The sequence below is a fragment of the Nycticebus coucang genome, chromosome 19, assembly GCF_027406575.1.
Source record: "Nycticebus coucang isolate mNycCou1 chromosome 19, mNycCou1.pri, whole genome shotgun sequence".
In the NCBI taxonomy this organism is placed as follows: domain Eukaryota; kingdom Metazoa; phylum Chordata; class Mammalia; order Primates; family Lorisidae; genus Nycticebus; species Nycticebus coucang.
The window spans coordinates 64,112,741-64,131,532 of NC_069798.1; the positions used below are offsets into that span (position 1 = coordinate 64,112,741).

General features: G+C 38.8%; 1 protein-coding gene across 1 annotated transcript in view; it reads left to right on the forward strand.

The window, feature by feature from the left end:
• The window catches only part of DOK6 (docking protein 6), a 395,919-nt gene that overhangs the window by 295,854 nt on the left and 81,273 nt on the right, over positions 1–18,792 (forward strand). Inside the window, exon 7 of the mRNA XM_053571931.1 lies at positions 10,767–10,884. Coding sequence (XP_053427906.1) covers positions 10,767–10,884 — 118 coding nt within the window. The remainder of the gene's footprint in view (positions 1–10,766; positions 10,885–18,792) is intronic.

The following is an 18,792-nucleotide window of genomic DNA, read 5'->3' on the forward strand; positions in this document are numbered from 1 at the left end:
TCACAAGAATGGAAAAGCAATTCCCAACATACTCAATACTAATATGAAGCCAGTAGACAGATGAACTAGTGCGGGCACACACAAGAGAAAAACTTAATTTAATTCAAGGTGTGGGGGTGAGAGGAGAGAGGGAAGGAGGAAGAGGCTTAGTGTGCTCCCATCTAAAGGGCACAATGTAAGGGTATATGGCTCACCTCCTGGGGGGGGGGCACAGCTACAACAAATATTGTAACCTAATTGTACCTTCATGTTAATCTGAAATTTTAGAAAAGGGGAATAAAAATGACTGCCTAACATAAAAGAGTGCAATTTAGGAGGCTGAGGCCAAAGAATTGCCTAAACTCAGGAGTTGGAGGTTGTTGTGAGCTGTGACGTCACAGCACTCTGTCGAGCGTGATGAAGTGAGACTCTGTCTCTAAAAAAAAAATACAGTTTTCTCTCTTTTATTTGTATTGCTGGAGCGCAACAATGAAAGGAAGGTTTTATAAGGATGATTTCCTTAAATAAAAACAATAGATTTATCAGGTGAATGAAAATGATTCAGCATGCAGACCTAGTGTGATAACAAGCACTCATGACCTGGACTATCTTTTCTTTGGGAAAGAGCTGTGAAATAGGAAAAAAAAATTAATATAGGCAACTGAAATCTAAGAAGTTGCTGCAAATCTTGCATGAAGGGATAGCTAAGGCCACTTTCAATGACTGTGAACATAGCTCTGAATTCCAAACATGTGTTTGGTGATTGTGGAAGCAGCACAGTGCAGTGGGTGAGAAGGTTGACTCCAGGGAACGACTCTGACAGAGCTGGGTCCTTGGGCCAGTCACTTCGGCTCTCTACGGTTTAGTTACCTCTTCTTTTTTTGTTGGTTTTTTTGGGGGTGAGGGGAGACAGAGTCTCATTATGTAACCCTTAGTAGAGTGCTGTAGCATCACAGCTCACAGTAACCTCAAACTCCAGAGCTCAAGCGATTCTCCTTTCCTCAGCCTTCTGAGTAGCTGGGACTACAGGTGTCCGCCACAACACCAGGCCATTTTTTTTTCTGGGTTTTTTTTGTTGTTGTTGCAGTTGTCATTGTTGTTTAGCAGGGCTGGGCTCAAACCCGCCAGCTCCAGTGCATGTGGCTGGCACCCTACTCACTGAGCTATGAGCGCTGAGCCTAGTTATCTCTTCTTAAAATAATTCGAGGGGGACACAATAATGTCCACTTCAGGGTGTTAGAATACCACCCAGTCTTCAGTAAAAGCTCGATAACTATTAGCTCATTCAGAAAATGGCTGGCAAGAAAGTAATTTAGCTTATTTTTAAATGGCAAAGATCATTTTCACTGCTGCTAAAAATTCATCCCAGAGTTCATGATGTGCAGATATTTTAAAAACATGATATAAACTTCTACAACTTCTAAGTATTGGAATATTTAAAGTCAAAAAGGGCCAAATATTGGATTCAGGACAACTATAAAATTTACTATGCTAATATGTATTTATCATGTTCCTTATATTCATACAGAAGTTCTGCAAATGCACCCTCTTAAAATAGATGACAGAGAGAGAGACAGAGAGATAAAGAATCTGTGCATTCTTAAAAGGATTACTGATTAGATAGGAATAGTGTTAAAAGTTTATTTATTTGTTTATTATTTTATTGTTTGTTTGTTTGGAATTCATCGAGGGTACAAAGAATTAGGTTACAGTGATTGCGTTTGTTAAGTAAAGTCCCTCTTGTAATTGTGTCCTGCCCCCAAGAGACGTGCCACAAACCATGACTCCTCATCCCCTTCCCTCCTCCCCTCTCCCGGCTCCCTCATTCTCTACCCCCCACCTTGTATTAGCTCATCCACTGCTTTCATATTAGAGTAGAGTACATCGGATTCTTGCTTCTCCATTCTCATGATGCTTTACTAAGCAGATTGTGTTCCAACTCGGTACTGGTTAAAAGATGTACAGTCTTCATCTTTGTACTGATTTCTGGTGTTATTCCAAAGCTCAGCATTTATTATACTTTCTGAAAGTATTTCGGTCAATATATGATTTAAAATATGCAATAAAAACATCCATTTTTTTCAAGTTTAATGAAAACAGTATTCTACAGAGTGCATGAAATGACATCCAGCACCTTCCATTCGATGAATATGTAAATATTACATTGTATTTGTTATCCTGATGCAGACTCAGCAAGGTACCTTTAATTCCTTTCCATTTATCTTGAATAAAATGGAAGATTAAGTATGAGATGTCTCCTATTGAAAATTAAACCAAGTCTCTGAGAAACCAATTGCCCATAAACCTTCAATCTTCAGAAGACTGTTTTAAGAAATGCAAACAGCGGCAGGCATGTGTGGCCGGCTTAAGGTCTCCAGGGTCTGTATGCCCATACAACTTTCAAGTTTCATAAGCTCTTTTCCCAAAGCAAATAAAACTGTGTTCAGTGGAAAACGCGCTTGCCGGGAGCATTTCCTTCTGAAGCAGCACAACAGTTTTTTACGACTGACATGCCCTTCCTGTGTCACCCGAGCATGTCTTTTGCCGGCTTGTGCCTTTCCAGCGCTTCTTATTTACAGTGTGTTTCCCCACCCGGTCCCTCCTTTCTCAGTTGCACCAGGGGCCATGCTGGCAGGTGCATCAGAGGCGTGTCTTAACTCTCCTCATCACGGAGAAAGCTGCTGCTCTCCTTCCCCAGCTCACATTACTCACACGTGCTCGTGCACACACGTGAACACACACCCCACAGCTAGCCGTGCTCCCTGGCTCTCCTCTGTTTTCCTCCTGTCCCCGCCTGCCCACACAGACCAGATATTCTTCTGTGGATTTAGGGGGTTTGTACTTGTATTTAGCCATTAGGCTTAGATCCAAATGTGTGTCTCGTCTCCATCATCATTTCCTTGACGGCTCATTTGGGGCAGATTTCCCACCCACACACTGACTCCTCTTCCCCGCAGGAGTCACAGTGACATTGAGGGGTCTTTACTGAACGCATCAGATGTGACAAGCACTATGATGTTCACTCTGAAAGCACAACTTAATATTTGTAACACCCTTAAGATGGAGGAGAGAAAACTGAATATTTTTAGAAGTTTACTTGCCTTCCTGATTGGGCAGCGGTGCAATTGATATTTGTTAGCAGATTAGCTGAAAACAACACTCATGGGCTCAGCCGCCCTGTGAGTCTACCACCACATTGTGGTAGTCTATTTTAAATGTGAAAAAGAGGAACTCACATCCCTGCCTTGGCCCTGAGAAATGTACCCAATGGTATGATCCTCACCTTACGTAGTATCTGCTCTTCGGAGAAGAGGGATCCAGTAATTTATTTTGAAGTGAGTCATGGTGAGCAGAGAACATCAGAGCCTGAAGCCTCAGACACATCACTCACTGGCTGTGTCACATGAACAAATTAAATCAGCCCTCTGTGCCTCATTGTCCTTGTCTATAAAGTTCAGATGGCATATCTGTTGATAATTTATGTGAATATTCAATCGGATAACATATGAAACCAATTTGCACATTGCCAGGCACACAGAATGACTCATAAATGTCAATTCCTAATTGCTGAATTTCTTCTCTCCTGGTTATGTATTGATTTGTATCTCAACTGCTAATCCAATTTTAAAATTTCTAGGCGATCATTAGAGAGATACAGAGGCTGAGGGAAATTACTTGCTTAACAGTTTTTTATATGAATGAATTTTATATAAGTGAACACAAATTAGTACCAACATTCATTATAGCAGCAAGCAAAGCCTTAAACAGCAAAGGAAAAAGTCCAAAATGCAATAAGGTAATATAGATCATTCTTTTGGCAAAAGCGCAAAGAAGTTTCCATTAATAAAAAACCCAACGGTTTTCAGGCCCACCTGCTTCTTCTTAGAAGCTTAGGTCTTCTCAAAGGACAAGGCTGGATTGTCCCACGTTGCAGTAGTGAGGAGTAAGCTCATTTTTCCCAGGAGAGAAGAGCATCAAAGTCGAAAGAGCAATGGATGCAGAATCTACAGAGCTGTTTTCTATTTCTGTAACTGAGATTTTTACCATAAGCAAATTCCTGAATTTTTCTGAATTCGCAAGTATCTTGGGTCTTTCGTAAAAATGATGCATATTTTATACGACTGATAATGCAAGTTTATTTTAAAGACATTACACAAGGCCTTTTATGGTCAAAAAAAGCACAGATGTACAGGGGAGAATCGTGATTCTAGTCTTAACCATCCACAGGCCATATAGCCTTAGGAACGTCAGTTCCTATCTCAGGCTCAACCTTCTCTTGTTTTCTTTTCTTTTTTTTTTCATTCTAACTCTGCCATTTATTTTTTTTCTTGTTCTATCTTTTTTCATTTCAAATTTTTATGAGAGACAAATTTTTAGGTTACACTGTTCTCACCTCCAAGGTAAAGTTCCTGTTATAGAAGAGCCCTCGCCCAGGGAGAGGGGGTGTTGAACACCCTCACATTGTGCACAGTAGGCGCTAAAAGGTCAATGTCAGGTATTCTCATCACCAAAAAAATAATATCTGAGGTAATGGTTATGTTAATTAGCTTGATTTAATTTTCATATTAATTCATAAATCATATGTACCCCATAAATATATACAATTTGTGAACATGAAATTTATGAATATAATATGAAATATCATAATTATTTCCTATTATAGTCTAATATAGGTATGCTATGAAATAATTATAATATTTCATGTTATATTCATAAATTCATAATAGCACATAAATATACAAGAGGAAATGGACAGAAACATGCTAATTAATCATTTGAAATTAATGCTTTTATATCATGATAAAGTACATTAAAAAATTAAACAAATATACAGGGGAAGGAAATAGAGAGTGAATAGCATTTGTGTATGTGCGCACGTGTCTGTACAGAGAGACGCCACGACAATGTGGATATATTTTCAAGTATGTATAAGAAAGAGGGACGGAGGGAGGGGGTGGGGCCTGGGTGTGTGTCACACTTTATGGGGGCAAGACATGATTGCAAGAGGGACTTTACCTAACAATTGCAATCAGTGTAACCTGGCTTATTGTACCCTCAATGAATACCCAACAATAAAAAAATAAAAAACAGGTACAGAAATTGGCCATATATTACATAAAAATGAAAAATAAACTTTCGATATATGTAAGCTCCTCAACCCATGTTCTGTAACTAAAATGGTACTAAAAAAAATATTAATGAAATGTACACAAAAAGCAGTATCTTAACAAAACAAATACAAGCAATACTTTATAGAAAAAAGAAAAAAACTAAACTTATATAATTTTAGGAAAGACTAGTTGCTGTTCTACTAATTATCAAGCCACTGGGAAGTAGGTAATGGCGTTCAGAAGCAGCTCCTGTCATCGAACAAACAAATAGTTGCAAATACTTAACTTGAGAAGGTGGAAAAAGATGAAGAAAATAACCTAAGCAGAATAGGTGGAAATTAATTATGACAAGGGCAAAATAGAATGCATTAGAAAAAACAAAGAATGTAAATTATTTATATAAATAAAAGTAGAAGTCTCTCAAAGAGCTAAAAGTAAAACTATAGAAATAAACTATTCAAAGCAAACCCAATTCTATAAATTCCACATAGGAAAGGACTAATACAAATAGGTAAAATTCTTTCTGAACTCCTAGAGAATTTGATGCTTTTTCATAAAAATGTAAACAACAAATAAACGTACGGTAATTGGTGACTCTTGGAGAAACAGTGTTTAGCATGTATGACTTGATGAGCAGTGGAACAGGAATTACTCTTTTCTAAAATGATATAATTTTAGCTTTTTTCCTTTTTTATATAAAATATGGCTTGCATATTTTTTGCGTAGATACTGCTTTTTGTGTGCTTTTCATTATTAGTTTTTATTTAGTCCTGTGTTATAGTTATATACATGCAAAAGCTAAAGTCCCCAGACAGAACACTGACCTACATTTTTTTTAACTTTCTCCATTTTTTTTTTTTTAATGTTAGGATTCGTTAGTTTTAATGTCAAAAGAGCAAAAGTAACTTCAAAGCCATTCAGTGTGGACGTAGTGAATAAATTAGGAATATAGCAAGATGTCTCCTTTCCCACTGAAGCGAACAGGCCTACGCTGAACAGTTCAGAAGAGGAAGCCGGGGAAGCAGTTTAGATCCAAGGTGTAGGAAGGGCAGAGACGACCACTAGATTAACAAAGGGGGAAAGATGCTGCCGTCTCTACCTGCTTCCCCTGCCACAGTTCTGTGAATGTTGGCAGAAAACAAAACTCTCCCAGGTCACAGGTGAAGGATTTTATTACAGTGGCACAGCAAACATCATAAGTTTCCCTGGTCCCCAAGTCCCATGGGGTCACAGAGTGCAGCCATCTGAGTGCTGCACATTGCCAGAGCCACGGAACCTGAATGTGGGAACACCGGGTCTTGTAAGGCGGCTGCTAGCAGGGCTGCCCAACCTTTGCCTTGGAAGAAGACTTTATCGTATTCTCCTGGTCAAGGAACAAATCTGCCCTGGAGGAAAATACTGTATCTTCTGAGGCTGTTTGCTACACAAATATACCTGAAAAGATAGTAAGAAAACAGAGTTGTCACAAGAAATGCAAAACCAGAGTAACCCCGGAAGACTTGCTTCCTAAAAATGACCCTTTCGACCAAATGTGTTCAAAAGAGTCTTTCAAAAGACCCTTTCAACCAAATGTGTTCAAAAGGTCTAGGGGAGGAATGAAACGAGGGATGGAATCTCTCCTTAATAGCAGCTACCAATCTCAAATGTTTACAAAGAAAAAATAAATGTGTTTACTTATTGCTTAAATGGCAGACAGCAGGGATAGCCGCCCTGTTTGCATCTTTGTGAGAATTCTCTAAATGTAAGGTTCTTTTCTTTTGGGTTTCCTCTCTCATCGGTGGGAGGACAGCATAGCTCTCACCTTTGTGACACTAAAATAAAGGCATTAACTTAGTGTCCACGTGGTACACTTTAGATTAATCCTTTGCACTGTGGCTTTTTAAGATACGTGGGTTGCTGCTCTCACGTAGAACTACTCTCAGGAGTTCGCTGAGCTGCAATTGCTAGCTACTCTTCCTGACGCTAAGTAAGGGACGTGCGATTCACGGCTCATGCCCAGGACACTGCTGGGCAGAATAGGACGAAGAGAAAGTTAGAGCCCCACAGGGCGGCAAGGCAAAACGTTTTGGTAAGAGTATCAAGAACTGAATGAACTTGCTTCCATATCCAGTTGATTTCTGCATCTAAAAGGAAGCGTCCTTTCTGATTCTGCTTGACCTTATGCAGGAGGAAGAGCAGAGGAGCGCTGCCTGTGGGAGGCGGCATAAGGGGAAATACAGAGGAGTCCCCACATAAGAGACTGCAGAATGTTTTTGCCTCTTGAGGAATTTTTTCCTAGGGCCATCAAAATATCAACAGAGCAGCTCCGCACAGAGGTAGAATAAAAGAGCTTTGAAGGCGTGTATCCATCATAATTGTTTAGGTCAAATTGACACTTTGTTCTTTCAATGAAGAAATGACGATGGTGTTTTAGCTTGATTTTTATCATAAGGAGTTTAAATTAAAGCATTATTATAATGTGAAAATAATGAAGGATGATTTTTTTGGTTAAAAATAGTGAAGATGCACGTCCTCTTGTTGAACCCGCTCACCAATGTTTTATCAGTTTCATCAGTTTATCAGCTCACCAATGTTTTTAAAATTAGAGTCAAAAAATTTCTCTAATAAAAGCACTTGAAATATTGTGTCACATTGTCCTGGTCATTGTGCACATCAAGGCCAGTTTATAATACATTGCTTTAAAATCCACAATAGTAAAAATTTCCAGATAAATCATAGAGGGTCCAGATGGTCTCTTAGCTCGCCCAGGGCACGGAGTATCTGTATCAGTTTGCTGGAGCTGCTGTAACAAAATACCACAGACTGGGTAGATTAAACAACAGAAATATATTTTCTCACAGCTCTTGGATTTCTGGAAGTCTAACAGCAAGATGCCAGTGGGGTTGGTTTCCCCCATGACTTCTGTCCTTTGATTGCAGACAAAGTCTTTCCAGTGCCTTTGAACGTCTCTCTCTCTCTCTCTCTCTCTTTTCGGCCAGGGCCGGGTTTGAACCGGCCACCTCCCATATATGGGGCCAGCACCCTACTTACTGAGTCACAGGCGCCCCCCTGCACGGCCTTCTCTTTGTGATCATTTATCCCGACGTCTCTTCCTCTTCTCGTAAGGACACCAGTCCTGTTTGATTAGGGGCCCATCTGATGTCCTCCTTCAACCTGAATTAACTTCTTCCAAGGCCCTGTCTCTAAACATGGTGACATTGGAGGATAGTGCTTCAACCTATGAATTTGGGGTGGGGCCATGATTCATTTCACGGCAGCACTCAACACACAATTGTAAATGCTGGATATAACCTCGAGTGCCTGGGAGAGCCTCACACATCTGAGACAGTGGGCAAGATTTGCATTTTTGGCAAAGATCTGAGAAAAATCCACTATCAAATTTTTAAACACAAATTTTCCACTTTTCTGCAATTAAATGTGAAAGTAGAATAAAGAGGAACCACAGCCGCCAATGAGGCAATAGAATATCATGAAAAGCTTCCGAGACCTTGAACACAGAGAGGAGTGGGAGCTGGAGAGACGGAGGTGAGAAACAGGACGGGGCGCTTCAGACCGAAACGTGCATGTGGGGAGGAACTTGGTCGCCAGGGGTTTCCACTTACTTGTTTCCAGCAAACAAAATATGCTTACTGTGTTTCCAAGAGGCTCCAGATGGATCATTTAGGAAGAAAAATGGTTCCCAGAATTAAAAAAAAAAAAAATTAAAAGAAAAGCACTTTCATCGAATTTCAGCAAGATTAATTTATCACTGACAATCTATTGTATGCTAAGTAACAAATTATAATATACTAGACAAAATAAAAAGTAGTCAGTAGACAGAACTGAGATTAATATGAGACTGACTGTATGGATTAATTGTTGTTATTAATGGCTGCTGCTGACGAGACTTGAAGAATACTGGAAATGTACATTGTTAATAAGCATCTCCAAAATTCTGAAAGGTCTGCTCTGTGATAACCCAGAAATTTGTTTTCTCTTTTCCACTGCCTCTGTTGCAATACACACAAACACACACACACACACCAACCATGGAATATGGATGTGGGCAGTATACTTATTTTGGCATCAAGAAGGAAAACTTTAGAATATACAAAGTTTTGAAAAATATAGATTGGTTGCAATGTTATTATTTGAAACCATCTTCTTAAAAAAAAAAAAAGGAAGAAAGATACCTTCAACAAGGCTAGACTTTTGTATAAACTGGCACCTTTTTTTGTTTGTTTGTTTATTTTGAGACAGGGTCTCACTCTGTCACCCAAACTGGAGGGCAGTGGCAAGATCACAGCTCACTGCAACCTCTGGCTCTCAGGCTCCATTGATCCTCCCAGCTCAGCCTCCCAGGTAGCTGGAACTACAAGTGTGCACCACCAGGCCTGGTTAATTTTTTCTTCTGTGACAAGCTATAGGAGTTCTAGAAATGCCTGACTACTAAAAAGCAAAATTAAAAAAAAAAAAAAATGACCTCTTTGGCTATACTTTCTATTAAAGTGTAAAAGGCTCTTAGTTTTATGTGGATTTAAATGACCTGTCACATCACATCAGATACTTCCCTGAGATCATTTTGTATAAAGGTTTTTCCTTTATATAGTAAGAGTGCTGGATTTTTTCCTTTATATAGAAGTGCTGAATGAGGGAGCGTGTGACCTGTGCAAAAACTCGGGTTCCAGGGCCACAGGGGCAAAGTGCAGAGAGAAACTGAGGATAGATTTGATAGAGATAATCTTTACAACTCTCAGTTTTGCAAAGAATAAGGCATTAAGTAGGGAAGAAAGGAATATGAGATTTTATTAATTATAGGAGAATCCATTATCTGTCAAAATTAAATATTTTCTCAAGGGAAATACTGTGTCAGGGAAATGTGCACCGAAATCAAATAAAGCCTCTTCTGTGTGTTTCTTGAACCCTGTTCTTATATCAATAAAAATAAATGTATTTCTTGAAAATGCAATGCAAACTATTTTTGTTCTTTGAACTGAAATCCTATAGCAAGTGCTACGATGGTGTGTGGATCCTCGCAGCTAACCTTAAAATATATGTTTCAAATAAGAAAATGCACCGCAATTTTATCAAAGAGTCTCTCAGAGAAAACACTTTTTTAATATGTGCAAGTTCTATGACAGGTGCAGGGAAATAGATCCATTTGAGAAAATAAACATTGGGTAAGGGTGTCAGGAGACGTCAGGGGAAACTTGAAGAGACTAAAATGCGTAAAAAAATAATAAGTACCCTGTGCTTGGCACCTTTCTGGGGTATGTTTCTGAAGGCGCTTGGGCTTTCATTTTTTGAGTTATTTTACACTTCTGGAAATTGTTGAAAGCTGGAAATGACCCAAATAATTCTTGTCCATAGAAATGCAAACACATTCGCCTGGTGGAATGCCATTGATGATGGCCCCACATATTTGCCAGGATTCCCAGTTGCCTAGAAGCCATTCTCCATGGAATCAGTTATGCTATCTCGATGTTTCCTTCTTACTTAATGAGATAGATTAAATGGTTTACAATTTCCTACTTTTGAGTAACGATATTACTTTTTGAAAAGTGATCCTTAAACAGAGGACTGTGCAGGTGTCTAGAACCAATTCTAAGTTGTCATTCCCATTTAACCCTCAACATTTAAAAGAGCAGGTTTCAGTTTAATATTTAAAGCCTAAAATACATTTTCGTTTTCTTTTAGCTTCAGACAAGTTTGACTGAACCCATGACATTATCCAAATCAATCTCTCTTCCTCGGAGCGCATACTGGCATCACATCACGCGTCAGAACAGCGTGGGAGAAATCTACAGTTTGCAAGGCAAGTAACCTTAAAATAATAAAGCAGCGCCACCATTAGCTTCCTTCCCGTGGGCTGAGTCCTGCAAATTGCTTTGTATTTGTAGTCCTTTTTTTTCCCCATTTCTACGTATCAGCTGTCATTGGCCACAGTGGGAGCTCTGAGATTTACAGTGGCTTTTTAAAAGCTATCATTTCATACGCTCGTGGTAAAAATGATTTCAAAAATTACCATGAGAGCTAAGGACCCAATTTGGCACAAGAACTTGACTAAAACATTATACAAAGTACATTATCAGAAGCTAAAAGCTAACGCTGAGGTCTGTTTCATACTGCGTTTTACAAAGGATTTCTTTCTTGGCATCTTTTCTCCTTGATAGGATTAAAGATCAGTTCAGGAGGCTGACTTCAGGCTCAGTAATGAAATGCTACATAAACCAGCTCACAGAAGTTGGCAAGTTTAGCCAAAACCTTGACGTAGAAACCATGTGGAGAGGCTGCATGCTAAAGGGGGCCAGGTGTAAATACTTTGCCTTTGTATTTTTCCTAATGATGAATGGTCAGTTAAGGACTAGCATGGGAATGGCTTGCCAGATGAATCAAATTAATAAAGCTATTAAGATAGCAGGTGTTTGACGAACAATAGCGGGCACCCTAACTTCGGCAACTGTCTTCCTGTTCTTTCCCTTTTGTTTTGAAATGAATCATCTTGTCCTTAAAATAAAATATCAAGCTGCAAGCAGTTGACTAACAGCTGGCCAACACCAGAGAGAGCAAGAAACTAAGAAAACAAGGCTGAAACACACGCAGCTGAAAACATTTACTCATCCAACAAACATTCTTTGAGCACGGTGGACTTGAACATAATCAGCATCCAAAAAATAGCAAAGGAATGACCAAATATGACCTTCAGCATAATCAGGCATTTGATATATATTTTTCTTTCATATTTAGCTGTTGCTGATATTAAAACCACAACATTTGACAGAAAAAATATTTCTGTAGGAAGAAATATTTTGAGGTATTTTTATAGTGTTATTTGCTTGCCAGGGTTTCATACCTAGACTGATGGAATTTCATTAGTGGAGATGAATGGTTAAAGATATTTTCTTTGTATTTATTTATTTATGCAGTTTTTGACCGGGGTTGGGTTTGAACGCACCACCTCTGGCATATGGGGCTGGCGCCCTACTCCACTGAGCCACAGGGGCCGCCTTTTTTTTTTTTTTTTAAAGACAGTCTCACTTTGTCACCCTTGGTAGAGTGCTGTGGCATCACAGCTCACAGCAACCTCCAATTCCCAGGCTTAGGTGATTCTCTTGCCTCAGCATCCCGAGTAGCTGGGACTACAGGTGCCCGCCACAACAGCCAGCTATCTTTTCTTGCAGTTTGGCCAGGGCCGGGTTTGAACTTGCCACCCTCGGTATATGGGGCCAGTGCTCTACCCACTGAGCCACAGGCACTGCCCCTAAAGATATTTTCATGAAGGCAAACAGAATGACTTTAATCACTCATTCAAGGCAATTGCATCTTATATTTTAATGAGTTCCCTTATGGCAGATTTGACTACCTGTATTTAACAGTTATTATCTTTCTGTACTATTTATTTGCATAAGAAAATATTTAATAAGAAAAGGATTAGAGGGTTGAGGAAAGCAAGAGCATCTGGTTTGGTGATTTCAAGAATCAAAAAAAGGACGTGAGTTTCTCACACTTTTTCTTCCCTCCACAAATGCCAGTGGCCACACAAACACTGTCCAAGGGGTCATGATCTTACAAAATTAATTTTGCCCATTCTTGTATCTAGAATTAATTAGAAAACAGGCTTGTAATGTAAGATCATTTTTATTGAAATATAAACATACATATATTGCTATTTGCTTAAAAATACTAAGTAATAACTATCACATATCAAGGCAAAAAAGTGACATGTTAATTCAAATAATATAAGAATGGGTTAGAAGCAATGTAATGATACTGTTGGGTTTTGTCAAGGGTTTGGCCTATAATTCTAGAAAATATTTGACTTGCCTTCATGATAATTTCACAGAAACTTTTCTCTAAAGGGAAAGCTAAGGTTTAGACTGATGCACAATTTCAGAAATAATTTCATATGTATCCAACAAAAAAATATTAAAATACATTGAAATATCTTAAAACATTGCCAGAGTGACTCATTGAAGGACAATGTTGATTTATATAATAAAATAGATGCAGTAACTGATTGGACTACTAATTCATCTCACTAATATTAATTCCCAGCAAAATTAAGGGCTTGAAATGCCTTATCAATTACCAGAAACAATTTACTTATAAGGTTTCAATATTTCATTCTTCCCTGTATGGTCAGTAGTCATTATAGTTTTTTTTGTAACAAAAAAAATGTATAGACATTGACTAAGGTAATTACTTTGAATCACATATATATGGAATACATTAGATGTAAATTACACTTATTATACTGTGGGTTTACTTTTTGTACTTTATACTTCTTAGAGCAATACATTTTAACAGTTTATATACCCTTTATTTTATTGTACTATGTATAGATATAAATATTTAGATATCCAGATAGATGGTGGGCAGACAATGTACAGATGGCTGAGGATATAACCTTGTTAGGGATGGTTTGACACCTGGTGATTGGTTTTATTCTTTTTTTTGCTGTGTTCGGTCAAAATAAACACAAGGAGACTCAGTAGTTTTTATTGTGGCTGTGCCCTAGTGGAATCAGGTCAGAATGAAACTCCTGAAAACAGAAAGAAATAAAAATGGAAATAGTGAACCTCAGCACCCTTCCACACATGTCCACATTTTTTGGCTGTGGTTCTCAAAACTACATTTAAAGGTATGGCTATTTTTAGTCTCCTCTCTTCAGTTGTGCTCCCCGAAATGGTATCACCTCTTCTTTACAAAGAGGAGCATCTAATCTGTCACACTCATTAATTGTCCTCATATCAAAATTGAGTACATAGGATTCATGCTTCTCCATTCTTGTGATGCTTTACTAAGAATAATGTCTTCCACGTCCATCCAGGTTAATACGAAGGATGTAAAGTCTCCATTTTTTTTAATAGCTGAATAGTATTCCATGGTATACATATACCACAGCTTGTTAATCCATTCCTGCGTTGGTGGGCATTTAGGCTGTTTCCACATTTTGGCAAATTGTTGGGAAACGTTTTCTTTCTTTTATATATATATATATATATCCAGATTAATAAAACGTACAAATGATTATGTTAAAAATAAATAAATAAATAAAAAATAAAAAATAATCTGTCACACTCAAAATAGCGAAGTTATCTCTAGACCTAGGTAAACCGAAACTGGTAGAGCCAAGAAAAGCTGATCCTTCTCATCCCGGAGCATGGACTCTCTCTGGCTTTTTGAGTCCTCCTCTGCTCCTTTCACCCGAGTTTTATAGTTTTACTTGTACAGATCTTTGACTTTGGTTAGATTGATTCCCAGGTGTTTTATATATTTTTTTACCTTTCATAAATGGTATGGCTGTCTGGATTTCTATTTTGGCCAGATTATTACTGGTATGTAGAAATGCTACTGATTTTTGTATGTTGGTTTTGTAGCCTGAATATTTGCTGAGTTTATCCATTCTAACAGTTTTTTGATGTAGTCTTTGGATTTTTCTAAATATAAGATGATGTCATCCGCAAACTAGGCTAACTTCTTCCTTTCCAATGTGGATGTCCTTTATTTCTGTCTCATGCCCGATTGCTCTGGCCAGGACCCCCAGTGGTATGTTGAGTAAGAACAATGAGAATGGACGACCTTGTCTTGTTCAGTATTTAGAGGAAAGGTCTCCAGTCTTCCCTCATTCTGTATAATGTCAGCAAGGGGTTTGTCATAGACGGCCTTTATCATGTGGAGGTACACTCATTCTACACCCATTTTGATGGGAGTTATTGTAATAAAGCAATGTTATATTTCATCAAATGCATTTTTGGCATCTATTGAAATAATGGTATGGTTTTCACTCTGATTCTATTAGTGTGATGTATCATATTTATTGACTTTCTTGCATTTGCAACCATCCTTATGTCCTGGGATGAATCTCCCTTGATCACGGTGAAAGATCTTTTTAGTGTGCTTTGAATTCACTTTGCTGTATTTTGTATTTTGCATCTTGCATTTGCAGCCATCCTTATGTCCTGGGATGAATCTCCCTTGATCACGGTGAAAGATCTTTTTAGTGTGCTTTGAATTCACTTTGTTGTATTTTGTATTTTGTTCATCTACTAATGAATGTAGATGCAAAAATCTTTTGCAAACAGTAGTTTCCTTTTTTTGTTGTTGTGAATACAGTTTTTGTATCAGGGCGAGTTTGGAAGTACTCTTAATTTTTTGAAGAACTTGGGAAGGATTTAGTACTAGTTCTTCTTTATACATTTGGTAGAATTCAGCAGTGACTCCATCGGTAGCTAGGCTTTTTTGACGGGAGATTTTTCTATTACAGCTCTGATCTCATTACTTGTTATTAGCTTATTGAGGTTTTCCCGTCTCCACTGTTCCACCTGGCTAGGCTGTGTGTCAGGAATTCATCCATTTTTATGGATTTCCAGTTTGTTGGCGCATAGTTGTTCATGACGGTGTCTAATGCGTCTCCATATTTCTGAGGTTTCAGTTGTTATGTCTCTTTCTACATTTCTGATTTTATTTATTTGGTTCTTTTCTCTTGTTTTCCTTAGTCTAGCTAAAGGTCTGTTGATCTTGTGTATCTTTACAAAAAGCCAACTTTTGTTTCCTTGATTTTCTGTATTTTGTGAGTCTCAAGCCAGTTTGTTCTGCTATCATCATCCTACTCCTTTTAAGTTTATCTCTGCAAGGTGCATCATGAGAGTGTTTGTTGGAAGACTTTCTGCTTTTTTGCTAGAGGCATTTGTTGCCGCAAAATTTACACTTAGTATTGCCTTTCCTATGTCCCATAGATTTTAGTATGTTGTATTTTCATTTCCATTTGTTTCAAGTTTTCCATTTTTTAAGTTTCTTCTCAACTTCTTAATTGGCCCATTGGTTACTCAGAAGCGCGCTAATTTCCTCTCATTTGTGTGTTTCCTGAGGTTCCTCTTATTACTGATTTCTAGTTTTATTCTGGAAAGAAAAGATGTGATGTGATTTCTACATTTTGAATTGAGAGTTATTATGTGGCTAAGATACGGTCTAAATATATATCTATATCTGAAAAACATTCTATGCAGTGACCCGCTCACGTTCTTAACTATCAGACTTCCTTCATACAGCAACAGCTCTGATGGCCATTCCAGAAAAGAGTTCCAATATCACTTTGAAGGGTGGACGAGGTCTGGCCTTGGTGCGTGGCTCCCTGGGGGTATTCAGCAATGAGGCTGCAGCACTTTTCCTAGGATGAGTTTAGGAACGCAATTGTCCATATTCTGCAACAGTCAGGAGAAATGTTCTATTGAGCCTATTATGTCTACTGTGCAAATTAACTTTCCTATTTATTTCTGAGTGGGTGATCTGTCCATTATAGAGAGTAGAAGGTTAAAGTTCTCTGTTATTATTGTCATGTGACAATCTCTCTCTCCCTTTAGACCTATTAACGTTTGCTTTATAAACTTGAAAACTCTGCTGTTGGAGTGACAGACATTTATCATTGATTGGCTGAATCATTACATAATGACACTCCTTGTCTTTTTTTACAGTCTTTGATTTGTAGTCAGTTTTATGTGACATTAGGATAGCCAGTCTTGTTCTTTTTCAGTTTCCAGTTGCACAGAACATCTTTCCCCACCCCTTGACTTTCAGTCCGTGTGTGTCTTTACAGATAAAGCAGGCTTTGGGGAGGCAGCATGTAGTTATGTTTTTCTTTACCCATCAGCCACTCTCCGCCTTTTCACTGGAGACCCGAGACCATTTACCTTCGGTATGATCTGTGCTAAGCGAGAACTTACTGCCACCTTGTTGCTCGTTCCCCGACTGCTTTACGATCCCTCCTTTCTGTCCCTCCTCTTCACCGTCTTCCTTTGTGGTTAAGTGATTATCTCTGGTATACATTTTAGCTTGTTGCTTTTTTATTTTTAGTGAATCTATTATAGATTTTTGCACTGTGGTTACCAGGAGGCTTACAAAAAAACATCTCATAAGTACAGCAAGTTATTTTAAAAAGATGACAACTTATCAACTTACCTTAGATCACAATGAAAGGAATAGAAACAAAGGCAAAAAAACACAAAAAATTTCTAGGAATTAATTTAATCCCTTCCCATAATTTGACCTTTACTTGTCTCAATTAATGTATTTTTATATTACATCTCTCTTCACATGCTGCTGGAGCTCTAATCGTTTCTGATAGATTTGTCATTTGGGCTTCAAACCAGGTTATGAGTGCACTGCACACCAGGATTACAGTATTATTCTGGGTGTGTCCTTGTGCTCAATTTTACCAGAGGGTTTTGTTCCTTGAAAAGTTGTTTTGTTGTTGTTGTTTGTTTGTTGTATGTTAATTTTTCTCTTTCTAATTATAGAAATCCCTTTAGCGTTTCTTGCAAGCCTGGTGGCAGTAAATTCTCTCCGAATTGGTTGTCTGAGAAAGGTTTATCTCTTCTTTGTGTTTGGATAACTTTCCTGGATACAATACTGTTGGGCTGCTGTTTTTTCCCTTGAGCACTTTGAAAATATCATCTCACTTCTTCCTGGCCTGTGCAGTTTCTGTTAAGATGTCCATTGCCAGCTGGGCGTGGTGGCTCACGCCTGTAATCCTAGCACATAGGTGGATTGCGTGAGACCAGGCTGAGCAAGAGCAAGACCCCATCTCTAAAAATAGCCAGGCGTTGTGGCAGACGTCTGTAGTCCCAGCTACTTGGGAGGCTGAGGCAAGAGAATCGCTTGAGTCCAAGCGTTGGAGGTTGCTGTGAGCTGTGACAACATAGCACTCTACCAAGGGCGACAAAGTAAGACTCTGTCTCAAAACAAAAAATGTCCATCGCCAACGCACGGACCTGCTTTATATGTTATTTGCTGCTCCGTCCTGCTGCTTGGAGGATTCTCTTGGTCCTTAACCCCTGATAGTCTGATTACTAGACGCCTGTGGGCTGGTCTTGTTTGTGTTGAAGCTGTGAAGTGTTCTTAGGCCTTCCTAACCCTGGATGTTTGCATCTTTTTCAAGTTTGGAGCAGTTTCCTGTGGTCGTTTCTTCCTATCCTTTGCTCTTCCTCAGCTCCCTCCTGAGCACCAGTAGTTCATAGATGGGGTCTTTCTGTATCTTGCACGTGGTCTTACATGGGGTCTTTCTGTATCTTGCATGAGGTCTTAGATGGGGTCTTTCTGTATCTTGAATATGGTCTTAGTGAGGTCTTTATGTATCTTGCACGTGGTCTTAGATGGGGTCTTTCTGTATCTTGCACGTGGTCTTAGATGGGGTCTTTCTGTATCTTGAATATGGTCTTAGTGAGGTCTTTATGTATCTTGCACGTGGTCTTAGATGGGGTCTTTCTGTATCTTGCACGTGGTCTTAGATGGGGTCTTTCTGTATCTTGAATATGGTCTCAGTGAGGTCTTTATGTATCTTGCACATGGTCTTAGATGGGGTCTTTCTGTATCTTGCATGAGGTCTTAGATGGGGTCTTTCTATATCTTGCACGTGGTCTAAGATGGGGTCTTTCTGTATCTTGAATATGGTCTCAGTGAGGTCTTTATGTATCTTGCACATGGTCTTAGATGGGGTCTTTCTGTATCTTGCATGAGGTCTTAGATGGGGTCTTCCTGTATCTTGCATGTGGTCTTACATGGGGTCTTTCTGTATCTTGCATGAGGTCTTAGTGAGGTCTTTCTGTATCTTGCATGAGGTCTTAGATGGGGTCTTTCTGTATCTTGAATATGGTCTTAGCAAGGTCTTTCTGTATCTTGCACGTGGTCTTACATGGGGTCTTTCTGTATCTTGCATGAAGTCTTA